The sequence below is a fragment of the Plectropomus leopardus genome, chromosome 20, assembly GCF_026936395.1.
Source record: "Plectropomus leopardus strain MGB_pleo_1.0 chromosome 20, ASM2693639v1, whole genome shotgun sequence".
NCBI lineage: Eukaryota > Metazoa > Chordata > Actinopteri > Perciformes > Serranidae > Plectropomus > Plectropomus leopardus.
Window position 1 is genome coordinate 23,185,185 of NC_142195.1, and position 21,375 is coordinate 23,206,559.

The 21,375-nt window shown below is 38.1% G+C and overlaps 1 protein-coding gene across 11 annotated transcripts in view; it reads left to right on the forward strand.

The window, feature by feature from the left end:
* vav2 (vav guanine nucleotide exchange factor 2) overlaps window positions 1–21,375 on the forward strand; it is a 267,876-nt gene that overhangs the window by 203,635 nt on the left and 42,866 nt on the right. For 5 of the 11 annotated variants that reach the window (XM_088071147.1, XM_088071150.1, XM_088071153.1 and 2 more), the window contains 17 exons: window positions 777–872; window positions 5,597–5,665; window positions 5,852–5,938; window positions 7,658–7,746; window positions 7,843–7,975; window positions 8,358–8,372; window positions 8,657–8,766; window positions 8,921–9,022; window positions 11,378–11,466; window positions 12,684–12,697; window positions 12,854–12,872; window positions 14,359–14,486; window positions 16,827–16,898; window positions 17,413–17,474; window positions 17,764–17,880; window positions 18,444–18,531; window positions 19,597–19,720. In XM_088071147.1, the coding sequence (XP_087927273.1) occupies window positions 777–872; window positions 5,597–5,665; window positions 5,852–5,938; window positions 7,658–7,746; window positions 7,843–7,975; window positions 8,358–8,372; window positions 8,657–8,766; window positions 8,921–9,022; window positions 11,378–11,466; window positions 12,684–12,697; window positions 12,854–12,872; window positions 14,359–14,486; window positions 16,827–16,898; window positions 17,413–17,474; window positions 17,764–17,880; window positions 18,444–18,531; window positions 19,597–19,720 (1,414 nt within the window). The remainder of the gene's footprint in view (window positions 1–776; window positions 873–5,596; window positions 5,666–5,851; window positions 5,939–7,657; window positions 7,747–7,842; window positions 7,976–8,357; window positions 8,373–8,656; window positions 8,767–8,920; window positions 9,023–11,377; window positions 11,467–12,683; window positions 12,698–12,853; window positions 12,873–14,358; window positions 14,487–16,826; window positions 16,899–17,412; window positions 17,475–17,763; window positions 17,881–18,443; window positions 18,532–19,596; window positions 19,721–21,375) is intronic. The other 6 variants (XM_088071155.1, XM_088071152.1, XM_088071157.1 and 3 more) reach the window with 3 other exon arrangements.

A 21,375-nucleotide genomic window follows, 5' to 3' on the forward strand; every position in this document is an offset into this window, starting at 1 on the left:
GAGAAAAAGTTGTATTACGTTTATGATTTGAATCTGAGTGATTATCTGAGTCTACTTCACTGCAGGACCTTCCTCTTTGTGCACTGCTATTTTTCTTTTTTCTTCTCTACTCTGGGATTCTTTATAAGGATCTGAACTGATTATTAAAACAAGTCTAAAATGCCTTTGTAATTGTGGGCAAAGCAGCAGTTAGCTTGGCCAGAGTAATAGCTCTTATAGCTGCTGACAAAAAATGAGGCGATTACAGCCCAAATCGTTGACACTGAGATTAGCTCTCTCAAAATAGAGGAGCTTTGTGCTTGTGTGAATGAAATAGATTCTTACTGTCTCTTTACACAAAAACCGTGTTTGTTAAGAGGGATAAGCTGTCCCTGTTACTGCGCAGTTATAGAAACTGAATAAAGAAATGCCTACACAAGCCACTGTGAGAGAACCTTATAGGACTGCACTAAGAAAAGACGGTTTCTTTTGAGCCAGTGCAGAGTTTATAGAAATGTATTCATTAATCAGAGGAATTTTCTCAGTCAGCGTGCAGGGTAATTGCGTCACAAATGGCTGGCACGACCAGAGCTTTTGTTTCCCCCCAAAGAACAAACTGGCCTCGTTGTTGCTAATGGAATGCCCTGTGAATGTGTGGAAGCAGTCGCAGCAATACAACAAGAGCATCTGAATTATTAAACAATGAATGAATGCTTGTTAGTAGGAAATGTGCAATGCGGCATTATGCAATGTGTAATAATAATAACTGCCCTGCTGCTTGTGTTGTTGTTCCATAGGAGTGCACTATGAAAGTGCAGGAAGGGAAGTTCAAGCTGCAGGATCTTCTGGTGGTTCCCATGCAGAGGGTGCTGAAGTATCACCTACTACTGAAGGTAGGTGGCATTTTACAACAACAGCTGTGCAATGTTGATGCTCTGCAGCTCGTTGAATGTCCGATCTGTTTACTAGGTCTGGTGGTGCATGCTGTGCACTACATACAATGATTTTAATAATAATAAGAAAAGGCCTGTATTTATTATGAGATTGAAAAACATTTGTGATGTCTGAATTTCCTGATATACTGGTATAGCGGTATAAAGAGATATTGCCAAAGCCTCCTGTTTACATAACCTTTGCTTGCAAAATATCTTCATTCACACTAAAATGCAAAATGACTCCAAATGCTCACCAGCATCAGCTGTCTGTTGCAATTTACCCCCATAACACATGGGTAGGGTGCACAGGCTAATGACACCTTTTTTCAAAACATTTGCTGATGATCCAATTACCGTTGACTCCTTTGATAAAAGGACAAAGGAGCTCACTTACAGATACAAGTGATGCTCTGGACATGCAAAGGTTTTCCTTCCACTTATCATCAACAACACTCCCACTCTCAATGTTGTGCCACCATGAGCTGGTTCAGCCGAGTATAATACTAAGCTGACATTTCTGGCATAGTTAAAACCACAGATGCTGAGTTGGCACAAAAACACTGGGCACAGCAGACTGCTCTGTTCCAGCATGAAGTTGTGCATACTGAGTTTACTAAGAGGTCATTAAACCTAGCTGTGTGAAATGTAAAAAAACTACTAGTCTGCAGTTGTGCTATTGTTCCTGCTCAATACTTATTAAGAAACAATGGGTATGCACAAATTTGGGAGATGATGTCATGGTTTACATGTCCACACAGTTATAATGTAACTAGAGTTTTAAAATATCTGCACCTTAGAAGGTGTATCAAAACATATATGTTTTAGTAACCTAAAACTTCATTTGCATCTGGACTAGAGGCCAAAACATAATGTCGGTTTACAAAAATATTTGTATATGTGTAGACAGGGCCTTAAAGAAGCGCAGTTTTTATTACCTCGACTACTGAACTAGATGGATACAAGATAAGGGGGATAACCAGCGTTCCACCTGGCTTAATCTTTGCTCAGGTGCTCAAAGCATCAATGAGTCCACACTGATAGAGGGGATTTCTGCACACTTGGATATATGCAGAGTTTCACTTTATTCTGAGCTTTCGGTCTAGCAGACCTTCATCAGAGCACACATCACAGACTGACTGAAGCAGAATGGAAATGTCTATTTCACGCTTTACTTTCCATCTGTTAGATATCAAACACTCACTCCACTTAAGGCTCCATATGTGGCTCTGAAAAGTTTTACCTTTGTGAGGAAGTTGTAGTGGATCCACAGCAGTTAAGTACAATGTACCTGAACAGTGGCCCAGTTTCACTGCAACAAAAAAGTATGAAAACATCTAAGAAACCAAACTTTGCCATCGCCTCATAGCTCCAGAGGTCCGACGGAAGTAGCACATTTAGCTATTTATTGGCAAGGCAGTGTTTGTCAATTTTAATTTTGTTTTTTATAGACTCGTGCACTTCTGGGGTAACATTTTGAGGTAAACATATGGACTCTTCAGAGCTCAATTTATAAAGATGAGACAGATGCCTTCTGTGTCCATAAAGCAAATGCAACATTTGGAGTTTTAATATTCATCGTCATTTGTTAAATCTCGACAGAAACAGTCCCTGAATAGCAGGCCTGTTATAAATACCAGCACTGTGAGGCTTGCATTATATTGAGATTTTGTCACAGAAATTCTTATTCATTTCTCTTGTAATTTTGGCTGTTTCTCTTGCTGTCAGGGAGCTTTGACTGGGGACAGTTCTTTCATTGTTGTCCAGATTTGAAGCCTCACCACAGGAAACTGTGTTCGTGATCAGTCCAGCAGTAATTTGGGCACTGACTATTTTGCCCTTTTGGAAATTGTGACTATGTGTCAGCCTGTGTTCATTATTGTTTCTCCGCCACCTGGTTCAAATATGTAGGCTGAGATCTTATCTTCCCATCTTATCAAAGATATCAACTAAAGACTAACCAATCAAAGCTGAGGCTTTGGGCCAGTTTGCTGGTATTTAGGGTGGCACTGTGTGTTAAAGGGTCCACACTGGTGCTGGTAACACTTCTAAACACTTATATTTGAATATTGTGTTTTCAAGGTTTGAATATTGCTTGAATTTTTAATAAAGTGCTTGTAACTGTGTGATGCTGTTATGAAAAACATTGTTGGTTGTTTATAGCAGAAAACCACGGAATTTAATGTGACAAAGAAGTAAAAAATAATCAGTCTAGTGTTTATAAATGTGTTTATGTGCTGTATATGAATATGTCACTTGCCATAGCTGTAAGGTGCTGGAAAGGCTTGAAAACGCTTGAAAAGTGCTGGGATTTGATTTTGGGAAAGATTTAGGAACCCTTGTGTTCAGAGGACATATCAGTAATCAGTCTTTTTGTATGTTAAGGCTGATAAATAACCATTCTTGTATAACAATTTTATTTCTTTTAACATATTTAATATGAATTGGGTGTATATCATATTTTAGAAGACCATATTTATGTTTTTAGTTTGAAGTTTAGTTTAAAAGTAGTCTACATATGTCCACTATCTTTGGTCAAATGCTGAAATTATTAGTCTGTTAATCACTTGGCTGATTGATAGAAAATTCATTGACTAATTAATTGTTTGAAGTAATATATTAAATTAAAATGGTTAACATTTGTAGTACTTCTACTTCTCAGATATGTGCACCTGTAGCTTTTGTTTAGCTTATTTCATGTTAAATAGAATTCCTTTGTTTGTTTGTTTTTTTTAAATATTAGTTAGAAATAATAGCTACTGGTAGCTAAAATCATTATTTTCAGCCCTGCACTGATGCCCCTTGCCCTAATATGCAAATGTATTTAAGCACATGAATGTCTGACCGCTCACATCCCGGCCAATATTTCTCCCTGGAGCTCTCCTCCTGGCATGTAAAACAAGCTGGCCACTGTAATATTCCCCATGATTAATTGACTTTGCATCTCAATTATGGATGAGCATATGAGTTTATGATGTGGTGCGTAATGGACTGGGGCGGAGGCGAGTGTTTGCTTCAGGTGATTGGGGCCTTACACAGAGACTGCTGCGACTACTCTATTAGCTTGAATCGAACCCCTGCAGGAGTCTCAGCGAGGCACTGAGGTCAAATCAACCGCACACTAATCCGATTAAACGCACCCCATTTCACTGCTTCCAACAGCTTTGCTCTAAAACACCGCTGTATACTGTGGCCTTGGGGCATGTCAGACTGACAAGTCCTGTTTTTGTGTGTCCAGTCATGCCTAAGGGCACTTCCTGGATGTTGTATAGCTATCACCACAGTAGCATTTCTCCATTTGATCATGGTGCAAAAGCTCGCCTCTCTTCATCTTTTATGTACCATGGCTGCACTCTAAAGAAAGTGAATTCAGCAAAGTCATCTCAGAAGTAATTCTCCTCAAGCAGGGTTTGTATATTTGATGATTTTGCAGGGTTTTTATGAACCCATGTGATCACATCTTTCATCTAGAGTTTATGGGCTGTACTGCAGCACTGGCTGGTCTCGCGTGTGCAAAAGTAACAGACCACGGTATTACGAAGATCTGTCCATTCAGCAAGTTAATTAAGGTAAAACGGGGCCTAATGGCAGTCCTCTTCTTTCAGTTGTGCTGGAGCTGCTGCTGGTGGGAAGCCAGTGAGGGATAATGCCTTTGTCGCTGCACTAACGAGTGATGCTGGTTGTTCAGGGTGGCTGCACAGTGGGGGGTGGAACTGGGGGGATGGTACCCAGTGTTACACTCTCTTGTGAAGCTAATTGCTAGCAGATGAAAGAGCTAGTGGTGACAGTGGCAGTCGAGCTTTTTTAGGCAGATATTTGGTTTTGTTATAATAAATATAATCCTAATCTTTTGAGTCAAACAAGAAAGTGCAGCACTAAGTTTTAGATTTGCATACAGATTTGTTCAGAATATGACGCATGTATGCACATCTCTGCCAAGATGTCCTCCAACCATTCTTAGTACTGAATATGTGTCATTATGTATGTTGGCTCCCTCTGCCTCTATTTTTGTTTATATTGTGTATCAGTCTCATGCAACATATCAAACAAAATGAGACTTTTTCCCCCTTTTTTTCTAGTTATTAGTTATATAGTTTTTAGGACACTATTGATTAGATCTGCCAACTGGTTGGAGAGCTGGCACACTTTCATATGTATTTATAACATTTTAGAAAATTCGATACAATTTCTTTTTTTTTTCCCCAAAGCACACTGTATCTCACCATGGCAAATTTTATAAATCAACCCGATAAGCCAGTGGAGGAGGCAGACAATCACAGATCAAAATGATGTAACATATTTGTTATTGATTGGCTTTGAGGAGGAAAACATGATTTGCAGCGAACAACACATTTACTGTTATCTTGTTAGCATAAAGAACAGACAGACCTGGAGGCTAGTTAGCGCTCTCTGTGGCTTCCTCTTGTCTTTTTTATTTTCATGATTGCTGCTGTTGATGGCGCTCAGATGCAACTTATTCTCAGCCATATCAGTGCAACTCATCCATAATCACAGTAAAGAGTAGCTATACATCCCTCACAGCGATGCCTCTCATTACTAAAGGAATCAATGTTTGTATCATTTATTTCAATATAGTATGTCATGTGTTTGTTTTGTTTCTAAAGTTGTTTGTAGCGGCTCTGATCATTATTTTTTTAAATAATAATAATGATTTTGCTCCACAGGAACTTTTGAGTCACTCAACAGACAGACCAGAGAGACAACAGCTCAAGGAGGCTCTGGAGGCTATGCAGGTCTGTGTGCTCATGAGTGCACCTCAAGAAATATTACATAATAAGTCTGCAGTGCTCCGAGCCAAAGCTGTATAAATTGTTTCATACAGCTACTGTGGCCCAAAGGACTTTAAATCCGCAATGATATGACAGATGTCAGAAAAATTTTGAGTTAAAGGCTAAAAGACGTTTCCCCTGCTCTTTCAGGACCTGGCCATGTACATCAACGAAGTCAAGAGGGACAATGAGACGCTGAAGAAAATCAGCGAATTCCAAAGTTCAATAGAAAATCTTGTAAGTACTGTGAAGTCATCTGTCAGTTATTTTTCATGTAGAGGAGATTTCTGTTTTTCCAAGATTGATTCATGAATGGGCTTTAAAGGGTATTTTCTTTATCAGCTGCTAGCTATAGATGATGGGATCCCACATGAAAATGCTTTTACCGGCCAAAGTTAGACCAATACTGGTTCAATCACATGTGAGGTATATCAGGTATTTTCTTATGCTAATATTAACAATTAAAGAATCTCACTCTAATGGCAGTTGCTCATGTTGCACAGGAGACCATCTGTCAAACAGATTAATCAAACCACACCACAGAGTCTTGATTAAGCAAATCAGCCGAGATAATAAACTATTATCAGTTCATTAATGACGATGTCTTTTCTAACTTTACCGTCTTTGCCTATTAAGAAGCACATCAAGTGCTTCTTAATAGATTGAAAAATATTAAAAACATTATTGAACACAGTTGGAGAACCGCTGTGTTAAGAGGTAGAACAGTCTGCCAACCAGCACATCTAAATAACTAATAAATATGTAATATTTTGTCTGATGAACCTGAACAAGAACAACATGCTGTAATGTTAAGACAGGTTTTATGCTGGACTACTTTTTGGCCAGGAACAGTAACTTCTTAGGGCTCATCATCACCTTCACCTGTTTCCAGTCTTTATGCTAAACTAAGCTGCTGCTGGCTGTATCATTGTATTTGATAGGCAGATATGAGTGTTATCAGTTTCTCATCTTTTCCCAAAATGCCTAACTATTGCTTTAATGTAACAGTAAGAGATTAAATCTGAAACTACATTTTCAGGGCTTCCAACTGTCTTTTATCTATTTATTTATTTTTGGATTAGGAGTTGTCTTCCCGCATTGGCACCTGCCAGCAGTGAAATGTAACTCCATCACAGTACAATTCAGTAAATAATATAAAATAATACTTGTTTTGTTAACCTTGTATCATTTATAATCCAATGTTCCGCCTTTTGTTGTCATTTATAATGCGAGTTCTGACATCTTTGCAGAAGTCATTTTTTGTGTATAAAAAGTAATACACCGGCACTAATGTTATCACCAGGCTGAAATTCAAAGTTTGTCAGTGTGATTAGTCACTGAGCATCACAGAGCAGTAGCTTATTCTTGAAAGTGTCCACAATTTCTTTTCTCCGCTAAGTACGCTGGCATCATCGTGCCGTCGCCTGTCATGATCATCCGCTATTATAATGTCCCCAATAAATCATTTAGTCTTGCAGAACATGAACAAGAGAAAGTTACGTAAATCCAGACTGATGTTCATTTCCCATAATAATTCAAACTGCTGTCTCATTTTCCGTTTCTTTGTCAAGAAACTGCCAAATATTTGTTAAAGGTGACAAGGAAATGATCAGAATATCACACGAGAGGGTAAAATAGATGAAAAGATGGGGGAAAATGTCCCGAAAACTATATTCCTAAAAAAAAAAGAGGGGTGGGGGTCATTTTCAGCACTTCCTTGATATCATTTTACAGTATTTTTTTTTTTACTTTTGTTTATTTTCAGATAATTTTCTTGTAACCTTTTGACCAATTTCTTGCTTGTTTTTGGGCCATTTCTTTTTAAGTTGCCTGTTGCTCATTGCTCTTCCCATGTTTTTGAAAGAAATCAAGCCAATTTGCTCAGCTATCAAAGGACTAAGTGTAGAAGTTATAGTATACAGTGGATTGACATAAAATGTGTTTTTGTGACCTAAGCAGCAGGTGAAACTGGAGGAGTACGGGAGGCCAAAGATAGATGGAGAGCTGAAGGTGTGCTCCATCGTCAACCGAACAAAACAGGACCGGTGAGTCTTAACTCTCCTGAAAACTACCCAAAAGATAATAAAAAATGAGTAGATGAAAACTCTCACAATTAATGATGCATGTGTGTATGTCTTCAGGTATATTTTCCTGTTTGATAAAGTGGTCATTGTCTGCAAGAGGAAAGGCTATAGCTATGAGCTCAAGGAGATTATTGAACTGCAGTCATATAAAATGTCGGACGACCCCATGAACAACAGAGACATGAAAAAGGTAAGATTCATCCTTTCAGTTTGAAAAGAGCAGAGAGAGGTTTGTAAAGGCGGCCTCGCTCTAGTGCAGGTGATGAAACATCTCATGTAATCATTAGAAATGTCGCCCTTGAGCTGAAGGACCTTGTTGATGATAATTGCAGATATGGAACTTATGAGTAATGCATTGAAGTGTCAGATATGCATTATGCTCACCCATGCTTGAAAAACCATGTAAATGCAATGAAGGTCATTTAGGATTCATGAAATCGTACTGCAGTGCACTGCAAATCGTCTAACATGGCTTTTTTTTTTCCCTTTGTTTTGAATCTGCATGTCTGTTCATGTTTGCATGTGTAACTGGGTCTTTTTCTCTGGTGTCTTTCTTTTTGCATGCTTACCAGTCAAGTGGAAAAATGGTAAGCTCAAGTGACCTCTTTATTTAAGTCATCTTCTCATAGTGGCCTATTTTTGGCTGTGGTGTTTTTGGGTGTCATGCCGCGATTGCACGTGCACCCAGCGGCATTGAGATTGGCTCTCTGATGCATCGCTAAAGCATGTGGAGCATCTTTTAGTGTTGGATTGAATGTGATCATATTTACAGTATGAATTTGTGCATATTTGTTTGAAAACACAGATACATTAAACTTCTTTGCATATCTCTGTTATTGCCATCTGTTCCTCAATCACTTTCTCTCTCCAGTGGTCGTACGGTTTCTACCTGATCCACCTGCAAGGGAAGCAGGGCTTCCAGTTCTTTTGCAAAACTGAGGATACAAAGAGGAAGTGGATGGAGCAGTTTGAAATGGCCATGTGAGTATGATTACATGTTTCAACCGGGAAACCATCTGTAGGTAAAATAACCAGATGGTAATGTCTGTTTTTGGCAAATCCAGTGAAACAAACACCAGAAAAATCAAACAAAATCTCTTGTCCAACCCTCTCATTTATTATTATTTACTTCCAGGTCCAACATTAAGCCAGAGAGAGCCACGGCCAATCAGCATAACTTCCAAATGCACACATTCGATAAGAACACCAACTGTCGAGCCTGCAAGATGCTCTTGAGGTAACAATGCGAATAACTCCAGTGCCAATGTGCATAACAGCACATTCATTTTCTACAATGAATAATAAATGCATCCTGTTGCAGACTTTCCAAGGACAATATCTTTTTCACTGTTATCTGTGCAATGTGGGAAGGCACTTTTATTTGGACTCCTTGTGTAAAAAGATATGTTATGCACTCTGACACACCTTATGTAACATTTATACAGAGATACTGTTTAGCCATGATTTATGCAGTGGGGAACGAAGCAGCCAGACAGTTAATCTGAGTTGAATAAAATGATGGAAAAATACTCTATTAGAAGGAGGGGTGGGAATCACTGGAGGCCCTATGATACAATATTATCACAATACTTCAATAACAATACAATATTACTGTGATTTTAAACATTTTGCATATGTTGTGTATTTACATATATTGCAATTATTACCTTTTTTTCAACCGCAAATTATGTTTAATTTTAATTTTAATTTTAATTTTTAATTTTTTAATTTTTATTATAATGTAAGTTTTCAGTCTGTTCATCTCATTCCAACCATTATTATTGCAGCAAAATGGAAATCTAGTGGACTGACTAAAAAGCAATCGATTTTACTATTCTATTAGTCTACCAAAATTGTAATTTGTATTTGCAACATTTACAATTTATAAAAAAAATATTATTATTATTATTATTAGTAGTAGTAGTAGTAGTGTTGTTTTATTTACACCTAAACATTAATACAGACACACAAACATACATACAGTGCAAATATCTACATACATCTACATACATGTTGATAATATATATCACTAACACAAGATAATTATATTTATATAAAGTTATTATTATTAACTTATAAAAACTGATACTTGGCAACCATTTATTGATATTATATTGCCATGCAAAATATCAGGATATGATGCGGTATCGATTTTATCTTCCACCACTATTTAAAGGTAAAATTTGACTCTCCAAAGTTAATAATAGCTTTAGGTGCAAGATAAATGTACTACAATATATTTATGTTTTTTCAGTACAATTTTTCCCAATATTTGAATTTGGTGGAATTGAAGTTGTAGTTAGCATGAAATGGAAATACCTGTAAATTGTACCTAATTATAGTACTTAAAGGTCCGATATTGTAATTTTTTTCTAGTTATTTTAAAGCAGGTGTAGGTGCTATATAAATTCTGTGAAAGTATCAACATGCTTAATCCACAGAGAAATGCTCACAGCCCGTATTCAGAAACTGTGCCTTTAAATGAGACGTCACGACTTCCTTGAAGTTGTGACTTCCTTAAAGTATACTTTATAAAGGTAAAAAGTGGTGCTACAGTGCAGTTACAGTCATTTCACTGCTTAGGTGCAATTTTTGGCAAAGGTTATTAAAAAGACAGGTGCCAAAACAGGCAAACAGTATGAGAAAATTTTTTTAACATTAAAGCATTTAAACATCTTCTAGTAGAAACCCCAAACACAAGTATGAATCTGAAAAACAACATAATATGGGACCTTTAAGAAGATCTTCCAGCACTGCTGTTATGCAACATTAATATAATACTGTACACTTATCGTTAATACATTAAAAGCTATTAAAAGTAGTGCTGAATTATAAACTGTAAGCGTGTCTCAAGGGCAAAAAAAAAAAAAGAAGGAACTGAAGTGTTAAACTGAAGACAAAATTCAGCCACATTTGGTGAGACAAAAACAAACAAACAAGCTCAAATCATAGAGGGAATATGATTTTGGCTACAGTAGCTGCTCATTAGTATAAAAGCAATCTTTGAAAAATATTCCAGTAAGTGTTACTGAGGCCAACGGATGATATTTTTAAACATTCCCCTCTCCACCCACTGTCTCCCTGAGCGCACCTCCTCCTGTGTGAGTGCTGCTCGACTGCAGCGGGGACAACCCGTGTCAGTGAATCAACATTTTGACCTCTATTACAGTCAGCCGGCTAAACTCCACTCTGTGTATTGACCCACAAATTTCATGGCTTGGCTGACCTAAATTCATGGAGCCAGTGGAAGCAGGGACCAGCGTTCTCACTCCCTGCTAGATGCTAATTACTGCTGCAGCCCCAGCGGATCCCGATGTGATTTATGGCACTTACTATTCAACATGGCAGCGTGCGATGCATGCAGTGTTACAGTATTCCGAACAAATACAGTACTGCTCTTAAATGGAGCGAGTCGATTTTGTGATTTTAAAAGATCACAGAGTGGAAACGATGGAGCACGTGTAGCTACATTCGCAGGCTTATAGAGGCAAGCAGCAGCTCCCCTTGTGTGTTGTACTTACAAGAAATTAATTTGTGTCTGAGACACTTCCTGTTTGCATTAGTGATGTGTGTTTGTGTGTGTCTCCTCCAGGGGCATCTTCTATCAGGGCTACTACTGCTCTCGCTGTGGAACAGGAGCACACAAAGAGTGTCTGGAAGTCATCACCATCTGTAAAATCAGTAGGTGTTTCCTCTAGTCTCCAGATATACTTTTAGAGGGTCGACATCGGGACTATTGTTTTAGTTAAATTGTTAACTGTCCTGTGAAAGACAGCATTGTTGGTTATGAGAGTGTTTTTTTTTTTTTGTTTTTTTTTTTAGTTTCGACCTAATGAATTAAAGGGTTCCCACGGTCATGGGAAAACTGGAAGAGTCATGTAATTTCACAATAATATTTTCCAGTCCTGGAAAAGTCATGGAACTAGTAATAATCATTGAAAGTTTTGGAATAATGGACTATGTTATATGTAGAAAATGAAATTATATTAATGTAACATAACAGTGAATTTATTTAAAAAATAAAATAAAAAAGCCTGCAGGTTTAGAAGGCAATTTTTATGGAAAACTTTAAGAAAATGGCATTTTTTGTGATTTTTCTTTTTTTTTTTTTTTTAGAAAACAGGTTTGAAAAGGCATATTTTCTTTTAAAATTGTCATAAGAACACATTTATCACAGCCAGAAACTGAAAAACATAAATTAAACTGCTTTGGTCTCTATGGCTAATTCCAACATTTATGACAAATGAGGGTGAATTTTTGTATAATTTACTCTTTTTTATTTCATCAGGGCCAAAGTTACACATATTTAAGGGCGAGGCCGTTTGAGTGAGAAGCTGTCTGTGAGGCATTTCGCCCAAATATGGCCACCTCCGACTCCAAAAAAAACAAAATACTGGCCTCGAGGCTTTAAAACAGTAGTCCACAAACCAATGGGTCACATTATGATAGCTATGTGCATTATTTATGCAGTCTGTGATTGCTGTTTAATGTTACTGCTAATTTTCTCAAGTGAAAAACAGTCTCAAAACCATTAAAACAAAGTGTAATGTTACGTACTGGAGAGAGAAATGGCCGATTCTGTAGAGTCTAAACTGAAATAGCTATGGCCACGGCTTTGCCTATACTCCATGAATCTGGGGTTACGTCACACAACTAACGTTGTCACTGTGGTAGCACCTTGTCAATAGATGCAGTCACCTGTCACTCAAAGCAGACACGCCCTTAATTATGCACAACTTTAAGCTTTATTAAAATTTAAACAGGTAAGTTACATAAATTTTCAACATCGTGCAGTTGTGTGAATGTTTAACCAGCCATTACTGGACCACCATCCAGTAATGGCATCCATTTCTGTTTCTAACCCCCCCTGACTATCACTTTCTCTCTTGTCCTTTCAGATCCTCATGACTTGGTGAGTAGATCCTCAATTAGTCTACATACTGTCATCATCAGTAGCATCCTCTAATTGCCAGTTTCCCTCATAAAGATGTTATTTTTATCATTAAATTGTATAAGTATGGCATTTCTCTGTAATAGTATCGTTGACTGTTTTTTTTTTCTCTTTTAGGAACCTGGAATATCATCAGGTAAGATCACTTTCTGCCACTTAAAAATGATAGAGAACATTTTCATATGAAGCTGGATATTCTGTCAGATGTTGTGTTTCAAGTTTGTTATGGATACAGCTGTTACTGAGCAGCACAGCCCTCTTCTGCCATCTAGTGGATTGATTGGTTACACATGAACCACAGCAACATTATAAACCACATGAGTGGGTGGCATGCATATGTAAGTGTATATATAGATAGTTTGGATATTACTTAAAATTTAGAAACCCAAAGAGCTTTGAGTGCAGCAGTATCTTGAAATGATTAATACACAGTGGTCAGTCTAAGAGGATGAGATGCAGTTTGAAATTACAAACTTGCTCTTAATAGAAAATTATATGTCATTTCTGACAGGCTCATCCCATAATATACTTCAAAGTGGGCATAGAAAGGGATACAATGCATCAAAGGTCCTGGACCAGATCTAAATCCAGGATGTATCGCTCAGATTTCTATGCAAAATCAGGCCTGCTTTTATCAGTGTAATCACTACACCAAACCTAAGAGCGATCTCCAAACCACAGTGAGCAGCACACAAAGTTAGACTTCGGTTTAGGTTTAGTTGATTTAAAAGGGACCGTGCAAATTAATAAATACACATGGTATAAAAATCCCACAATTAGCCAGAAATGTTAATTTTAAATCTGTAGTCCCTTGGCAAAGGTGTAATAGGAGGCTTACTAAAATACAACACATAAAAAGACAAAGTCATAGGAGACAGTATAGAAGACTTCTAAACATACCAGCAAGAGAAAGAAAAACAAAACAAGGCAAAAAATAACAACAACAGCAGCAGTAACAAAAACAAAAAAGAGCAAGACATACAATTTGAAGACTGGAAAAAAATGTACACATTTTAAAAGCACTTTTAGCAGTAGTGACATGTTCATATAGAATGTAGCAGAGCACATGAATAACAGCATCAAAAAAAGTTTAGTAGGTTTTGACCTTTATTGGTTTTTCAGAGCCATTACCAATACCAGTTATTGGTAGTTAATGAGATTGATAACTGATAGTTTTGGCCGATATGCATTTACAATTGAAATGAAAATATTTCTGCCATTATTTAGAATTTGGAATTTAACAAACTCCAACACAAAACTTTGTTTTAAAGGCCTGTAGTAAAAGTTAAATCAAAACTGAAACATTCATCATATACAGCAAGTTCCCAGAGACTTAAGATAAAGTCAAGTATTTAAATAAGTAGTAAAAGTTCTTCCTATGATGACACTTTCTTTACACTTTTTAATTAATTAATTAATTAATTTTATCAGCGATCATTAAAATAAAATGCAGATGCAGATTATCAGCAAAATGCCAAAATAACGGCCCCAATATTCAGCCAGGCCGATAATCTGTCGACCCCTGCTGACAAGTGTAAGATTTAATGTTAGATCTTTTCCTGTTTTACCCCTCGATATCAGCCTACAGTATTGATACTCATTGCAAACACTTGTTGATCCAGGTCCCAAGATGGTGGCAGTGAGGAACTACCACGGCACACCAGCACCTCCGGGGAAGACGCCGCTCTGTTTCCAAACAGGAGATTTTATCGAGCTGCTGAAGGGAGATCCTGACACATCGTGGTGGGAGGTACAGCAATCACTTTTATCCAAAAGCATCTCTCATTTTGAGTTTGACATTAAGACAGTTGGCTCTGTGCTCCAGCACATTGAGAACTTTTGGATTTTGAAAATGAATCAATAACTAATAAGTAAAAGTGCTGGCCACAATTGAAAGATGTTTGAAGGTGATCACATCCATTCCGGATGAACAGAGTCGGCATCATTGCTCTTTTTAGCCTGAGATGTGTGTAAAAAGCCTGGCTATGTCCAAAAGTAACAAAATCTTGTTTGTTCAATCTACACCAAAAACACAGTTTTCTCTTTGCCGGGTGCAGTGACTTTCTCAAGTGTTGTTATCACTGTGAGGTGTTGCCAGGGGAACAGCAGAGAATCCAGGTTTATAACCCAGGTTTCCTGCGGATCTGTAGAAAGTTTTAAAAGGCATTGAATTCATTCAACTGGATTAAACTGTCTTAAATGAATCTTTCAAAGTCTTGATTAGAGCTGTGATCGTTTATAATAGTAATAATACTAACTGAAAGACTTAATTCAGATTTGTTGAAGTTGGGTCGTATGAGGTCAGTGTAATATTATCATCACTGTGCATTGGCGTCTGACAGCCCTTTCTGACTGGGAAATGGAGCCGTTTTATAGCTCTTATCAAAGCCACCAAACTCCATTGACAGAGTCATTATACCTGGCAGAATAAGGAAGTTGCTGGTTTGCTGCTGCCTTGATCGGCCGTTTCATTGATGTTATTGCGTGATTTTTGGTTCTGAAATACGTGGCTATCACAGTGGCACATGGCTTAATTTGCATGCCATTTACGGGGTCAATGGAATATGGTTAATCTGAAAGATTGAAAATACAATTCTTAAAGTCTTGGCTCAGTCACAAATAGGCACATCATCATGCAGAAACCATCATCAGCCCGCGTAGGGAAATGTATTCAGATAGACTCATGAAAATATCATTTTTAATGACAAAACATCGAAGTCTGACCAAAATTTAAATACATAAGAAATATTACTACAGAATTATATAAAATAGAATAAAATAAAAAGATTAGAAATAATTGTAGTAATAATAATAATTATTACTACAACAACATGCAACATGGGGAATTCATCCATTCTAACAAAGGTCCCCAGCCACCTTTGAAACAGGGATGTTGCAGTTAATCTTCCTGTAGAAATTAAGTCCAGTTTCTTTAGCATAGTTGGGTAATACCTCACTTATTATTCCTCTTATTCTGAAATAGAAAAAATAAAAAAATAAATACCCACAGCAGACAGTAGTCACTTGGCACAAGCTTGCATACCCGACGGAGTTCATTTTTATTCAGGTTTTGCCACCTTGTGACACACCTGTCAGGCACTTGTATGCAGAGAATTATACAAGTACTGTCATTAGCAGGCACTATTGAGACATTCATGCTTGAGATTTCTCTTTCTGCTTCTTTGCCAACGTTATTAATCCTCTCTTAGTTAGACATCAGTGAAGTTGTACCTTCTGACCAGGAGGAAGTTCTCCAGTGAATTAGGCTGGATGAGAGGAGCTGTAACACCACCAGCTCTAGGCACTTTTGACACTCCTGCTGAATCACAAACTCCTATACATCGCATCAGGCTGGCTTCTCCCAAAGTATCTCAGGGCAACTTTCTGAAGCCATTCATTTAAACTCACCATGAGGTTATCCCTCTACAGCACAACAGTTTAATCACTCCGGGCCATATCATCGTGTGTCAAGCTTAAAAATCAATTGCTTCAGTTAGCGGACGGTGAGGGCATTTCAACTTCTGTCTGATGCTGATGGGTGACAGATGTGTTCATTTCATTGTAGCTGCAACACCTAGCAGCGATGAGTAATGTGATGTATGGTGTATGTCAGTGATATTTAATTTACGGCGTGCGGGCCAAATCTTGCCCCCAATGTGGCTGGAAGCCCCTCAGTTATTTTCTAATTCACAATAAAAGTTAAATGATTCACACTGGGAATTGTTTTTGTGCTAGTATACATAAGGTGCCAGAGTGCATTAAGCAGCATCAAAATAGAGCTTGTTTATCAGAAAAAGTGCCAGTGGAGGATCCCCCACACCCCTGAGAGAGGTCCTAGCTAAGCCCGTAATGTCCTGAAATCTTTGAAATGTCCTAAAATCTTAGAAATGTCCCAAAATCCTAGAAACGTGGCCCCCAAGTAAAGCGTGTTGGGTATCCCTGATGTATGTAGTGTGCAGTCAGAAAAAGCCAGTACTGTTTGAGATTTTTAAATCTTTGAATGCATTTGTTTGCTTTGTGTATAGCAATTTTAATTACCTCAGTTTTTGAAGTGCAGTACAATTAAATGTTTTCCGCCTTTATCTTGCAGGGAAAGCTGATACAAACACAAAAAAGCGGCTTCTTTCCCAGCTCCTGTGTAAAACCATGTTTGGACCCAAAGGTAGGTCCCCAGTATAGATGTATAGTAGGAGTATTTGAAGAGAATAATTAGTGTGAGGGCCTTTCCTTCTCTCTGTAGTAAACACTTTAACAACCTGCGTGGGACCTACATACATACATACAACAATACATACAAACATATGTAATCAAAATATTTTTCAATGTATAAACATGAACTAAATAAACTCCATAACTTATTTGAACTATGTACATTTTTAAAGTTTTGAGATATGCTCATTTTTTATGAAAAAAATAGTTAGGTGACAAGGTTATGATCTGAAAATTCCCTGTGTGAAAAAAGAAAAAGAGAAAAAAGTCGTTCTTGAGCTCAATTTCTTGTTTGTCTTGTAGTTTTTTTTAGTTTTTTCAGGTAATTTCCTGGTAACTTTTTACCAATTTCTTGCTCATTTTTGGGCCTTTTCATTTCGTTCTTCCTCTTTAAGTGCTTCTGAAAGAAATCAAACCATTCTTTAGGTTTTAAATGGTTCATGTGCAGTGTGTGTTGTGTGTTACAGCCCTTCCAGTCATTATCGAGCCGGCAGTCCTCAAGGGAATCAGACTACTATGGATATCCTTGGTAAGACTCTTAACTTCTGAAGATTGTGGATTTATTTTCATCCTCATGTACACAATATACTGCCGTTACCCTGAGGTCACTTTCCTTTAATTACTACGGATATGGTAATGTTAATACTTGTTTATTGTTTTGCATTAGTTCAGTTTAAAGTAAACTGACTACGAAGTTCAAAAGATTAATTACTACACAGCTGTTTGATGTCAATAATTTGTAAAGCCTTCACCGTGTCATTTGATTATATAACTTTATTATTTGGAGGTGACGACATTTATTCTCTGCTCCTCTGTAGGTTTGCAGGGAACATGGAGCGCCAGCAGGCTGATAACCTTTTAAAATCCCACAGCAGTGGGACGTACCTTATCAGAGAGAGGACAGCTGAGGCAGAGCGGTTTGCCATCAGCATCAAGTGAGTGTTTCACATCTTACAGGAGTGAGAAAATCTCACGGGAAGGTTTTTATCTCATGGGAAATAGAAATTCTCATGGGACACCCAAGTCAGCTTTTTCCCGAGCATCTTTTCCAGCTAATTACCACTTGGTAATTGTTTTTTTTTTTTTTTTTAAATCCCGTTTTTTGTGTGTATTTCCTCTGAGAAAACGCATCACAAAGAAGTCTTGGTGGAGCTGTCATGCAGTGATGTTCCTGGAGAATTCCTTTTGCACATTCAAGTCTTTAAGACAGGTGCAAAGGGGCTGTTGGGACCAGTGTTTAGACAAATAATTAAATAAGTTCCACCGTCAGCTTTAACATGAGAAAATTACTTTGTTTTGGTCTGTTAATCATTCAGGTATATAGCAAAATATTTCCTGTTGACAGCAGCTAAACCCCAATGGCACATCAGTGTGAAAGCACAATAACTGTGACAGAAAATGTTGTGGATACAGTAATATGGTAAATTGAATAAATAACAATCACAGTTGCAATTACAGTTCCTCCTTAGTGATTTCGTTATGATGTGTTGTTTTACAGATTCAATGACGAAGTAAAACACATCAAAGTCATTGAAAAAGACAGCTGGATTCACATCACTGAGGCCAAGAAGTTTGAGAGTCTTTTGGTAAGTCAACTACTAACACAAAATATACCAACAGAACCATGATGTCAGGGTAAATTTTTCTAACTAGTTTGATGTTAAGCCAAATTCCAGAGTGGACACACATGATTAAGGAGTCAGTGCTCAGTGGAACATAACACTGTGACACTGTGTACCAAAAGAAAATGAACATCCAACCATTGCATTGCATTCTGTAACATTGGAGCTCTGTGTCCAAACTGAATGCATCAAATATCCACCTCCATTACTTTATGTACCACGAAGCTATCAGCTGTGCACTACTTAAAAGATGGGTCTTCCAAGATTTGCTCTACTTACTCTTCAAATCAGAAAACACACATTTTATATTGTGATATTTGCTGGAAATAAACGCAAGATAGCAAACAGCAAGCAATGTTAACCTAGTTTGTTTTAGCGGTGTCATTTGCCTCAGATGAAATTTTTAGTTTCCCGGCGATCTTCCTGACCCCATGTTTAGATTTTTGTAGTGAAAAATAGAGGTTTGGTTTAAATTATTCCTCATTTTGACTTTATGAACCAGCCATTCCTAGTCCACTGCTGTGCTTTCAAAGTGAGCAACAGGTCTAACTAGACAGCACCTACCAAAAGTTCAGCTCACACACCAGTAAGGAGACAGGAGAACTTTAAGTGTTTCTAATACACTAACTCAGCCATGTCCCCTGTCATCTCCTCAAAAAGTAAACAGAGTGTGCTGCTCTCCTCCCTCCCCCTCTTCTGAAATTTGATATCTGTCATGTTGCTGACACCAGTGTTGAGCAGTATAACAAACTAACCTGTTGGATACTAGCTGCTTCATTTATAACTTTCCAAATTTGATATCATATTAACCATGGTACAGTACTGCTATACTAATGCTGTTGTTTAGTTAGCGCTGTAACTTAGCCACTTTTAAAATTGCCAGAAAGTGACACAATTACAAATGCCAGTTCAACTGGTTTGCATAAATCAAACTGCTTTAAGCACCAGACAGAACCAGCAAAACTGGAAACTGACCAATCTCTAATGGTTACATTTTTTAAAAGGCTTTTGTATTGTGTCTCATAACAGGAACTAGTGGAGTACTATCAGGCCCATTCACTGAAAGAAAGCTTCAAGTTGTTAGATACCACATTGCGATACCCCTACAAGTCAAGAGAACGCTCGCTAACACGGGCCAGCACACGCTCACCAGGTAAGCCTTCAAAATGTTCCTTTTCTACAGCACTTTATTTTCACCTTGTGTAGATAGATTGGAATGGCTTTTAATGGTGTCAAATATCAGCCAATACCAGCACACAGTATGAACATAGTCAATACTAACTCTAACTCTGCTACAAGCAACACAAACTCAGGTGTAAATGTATTTGTCATATACATTAAAAAGTTCAGTGTACATTCAATGCAATGCAATATGCCCTGGCTCTCTCTCATGCCTTAAAACCTATAAATAGTACAATAAATAAGTATAATAAATAATATAATTAATAAGATAAAATAAATAGATAGAAATACAGTTAATCGCTCATAAAACTTCTGACAGCAATGAGCAAGCAGAGAAAATTTAACCATGGTTAAACATTTCACGAGTATTAATCCAGAGCCAGATTTTCAGGTTTCATAGTTGCTGTGCTGATGCAGTTTTGTTTTAAGAACAATAGCCACTTTCAGTGTTACTCACTAAAACCCATTTTGTTTGTGTATCCTTGAGGACTAACAAACTTGTGAACAGATTTCAAATTCAGCATTGTTTACATTCATGTTTACTAGCTTGCAGTCTTCTTCCTCTCTGGCTTTGCTGTGCATTTTGGCATGTTACTGACACCCACTGATTAGTACAAAAGTGTGACATCATCGGCTGGACTGTGTGTCAACTGCATGCTTGGCCTCATGTGTGTTTACGGGATAAATCCACAGTCAAACTGGTGTCAAACTTTACCTTTGTGGGGGTGCTGGAGGGGTTGTGGGAGTTTGCTCATCTGGTCTACATGTGTTTTGTGGAGTTAGAAAAAAGCCTATGACTGCATCCCTTGGGGAGTCTTGTGGGGGATGCTGCTGGGAAACGCAGTGCCAGGGTCACTCCTGCAAGCTATCCGGTCCCTGTATAATTAAAGTGAGAGCCGTGTCAGCATACTCGGCGTAAAGTCAAACATGTTCCCGCCAGGGCTGACCCTTGTCACTGATCCTCTTTGTGATATTCAAGGACAAGATCTCAAGGCGCAGCCAGGGGGAGGAAGAGGTCTGGTTTGGGGACCTCAGCATTATATCTCTGCTCTTTACAGATGATATGGTTCTGTTTGCATCATCACACTGTCACTTCCAGCATGCACTGGGGCAGTTTGCAGCTAAGAGTGAAGCGGTCAGCACCTCCAAATCTGCGGCCATAGTTCTCTGCTGGAAAATGGTGGATTGTCTACTCTTTGTTGGGGGAGAGTTGCTGCCCCAGCAAGGTAGTTCAAGTATCTCAGTATATTGTTCCTGTTGTTGACCTCACCTATGGTCATTAGCTTTGGGTAGTGACTGAAAGAATTAGATTGCAGATACAAGCTAAAATGAGTTTCCACCGCAGGGCTAAAGACAAGGATGAGGATGAGGGTGAGGAGCTCAGACATCTCGAGCCGCTGTTCTTTCAAAAGGGGCCAGTTGAGGTGGTTCAGGCATGTGATCATGATGCCTCCTGGGCGCCTCCCCTTAGAGGTGTTCCAGGCACGTCCATCTGGTAGGAGGTCCCGAGGTAGACCCAGAATGCACTCGAGGGATTATAGATCTTATCTGGCCTGGGAGCACCTTGCGGTCCCCCAGGAGGAGCTTGAAAGTGTTGCTGGATAGAGGGTCATCTTGAATACTCTG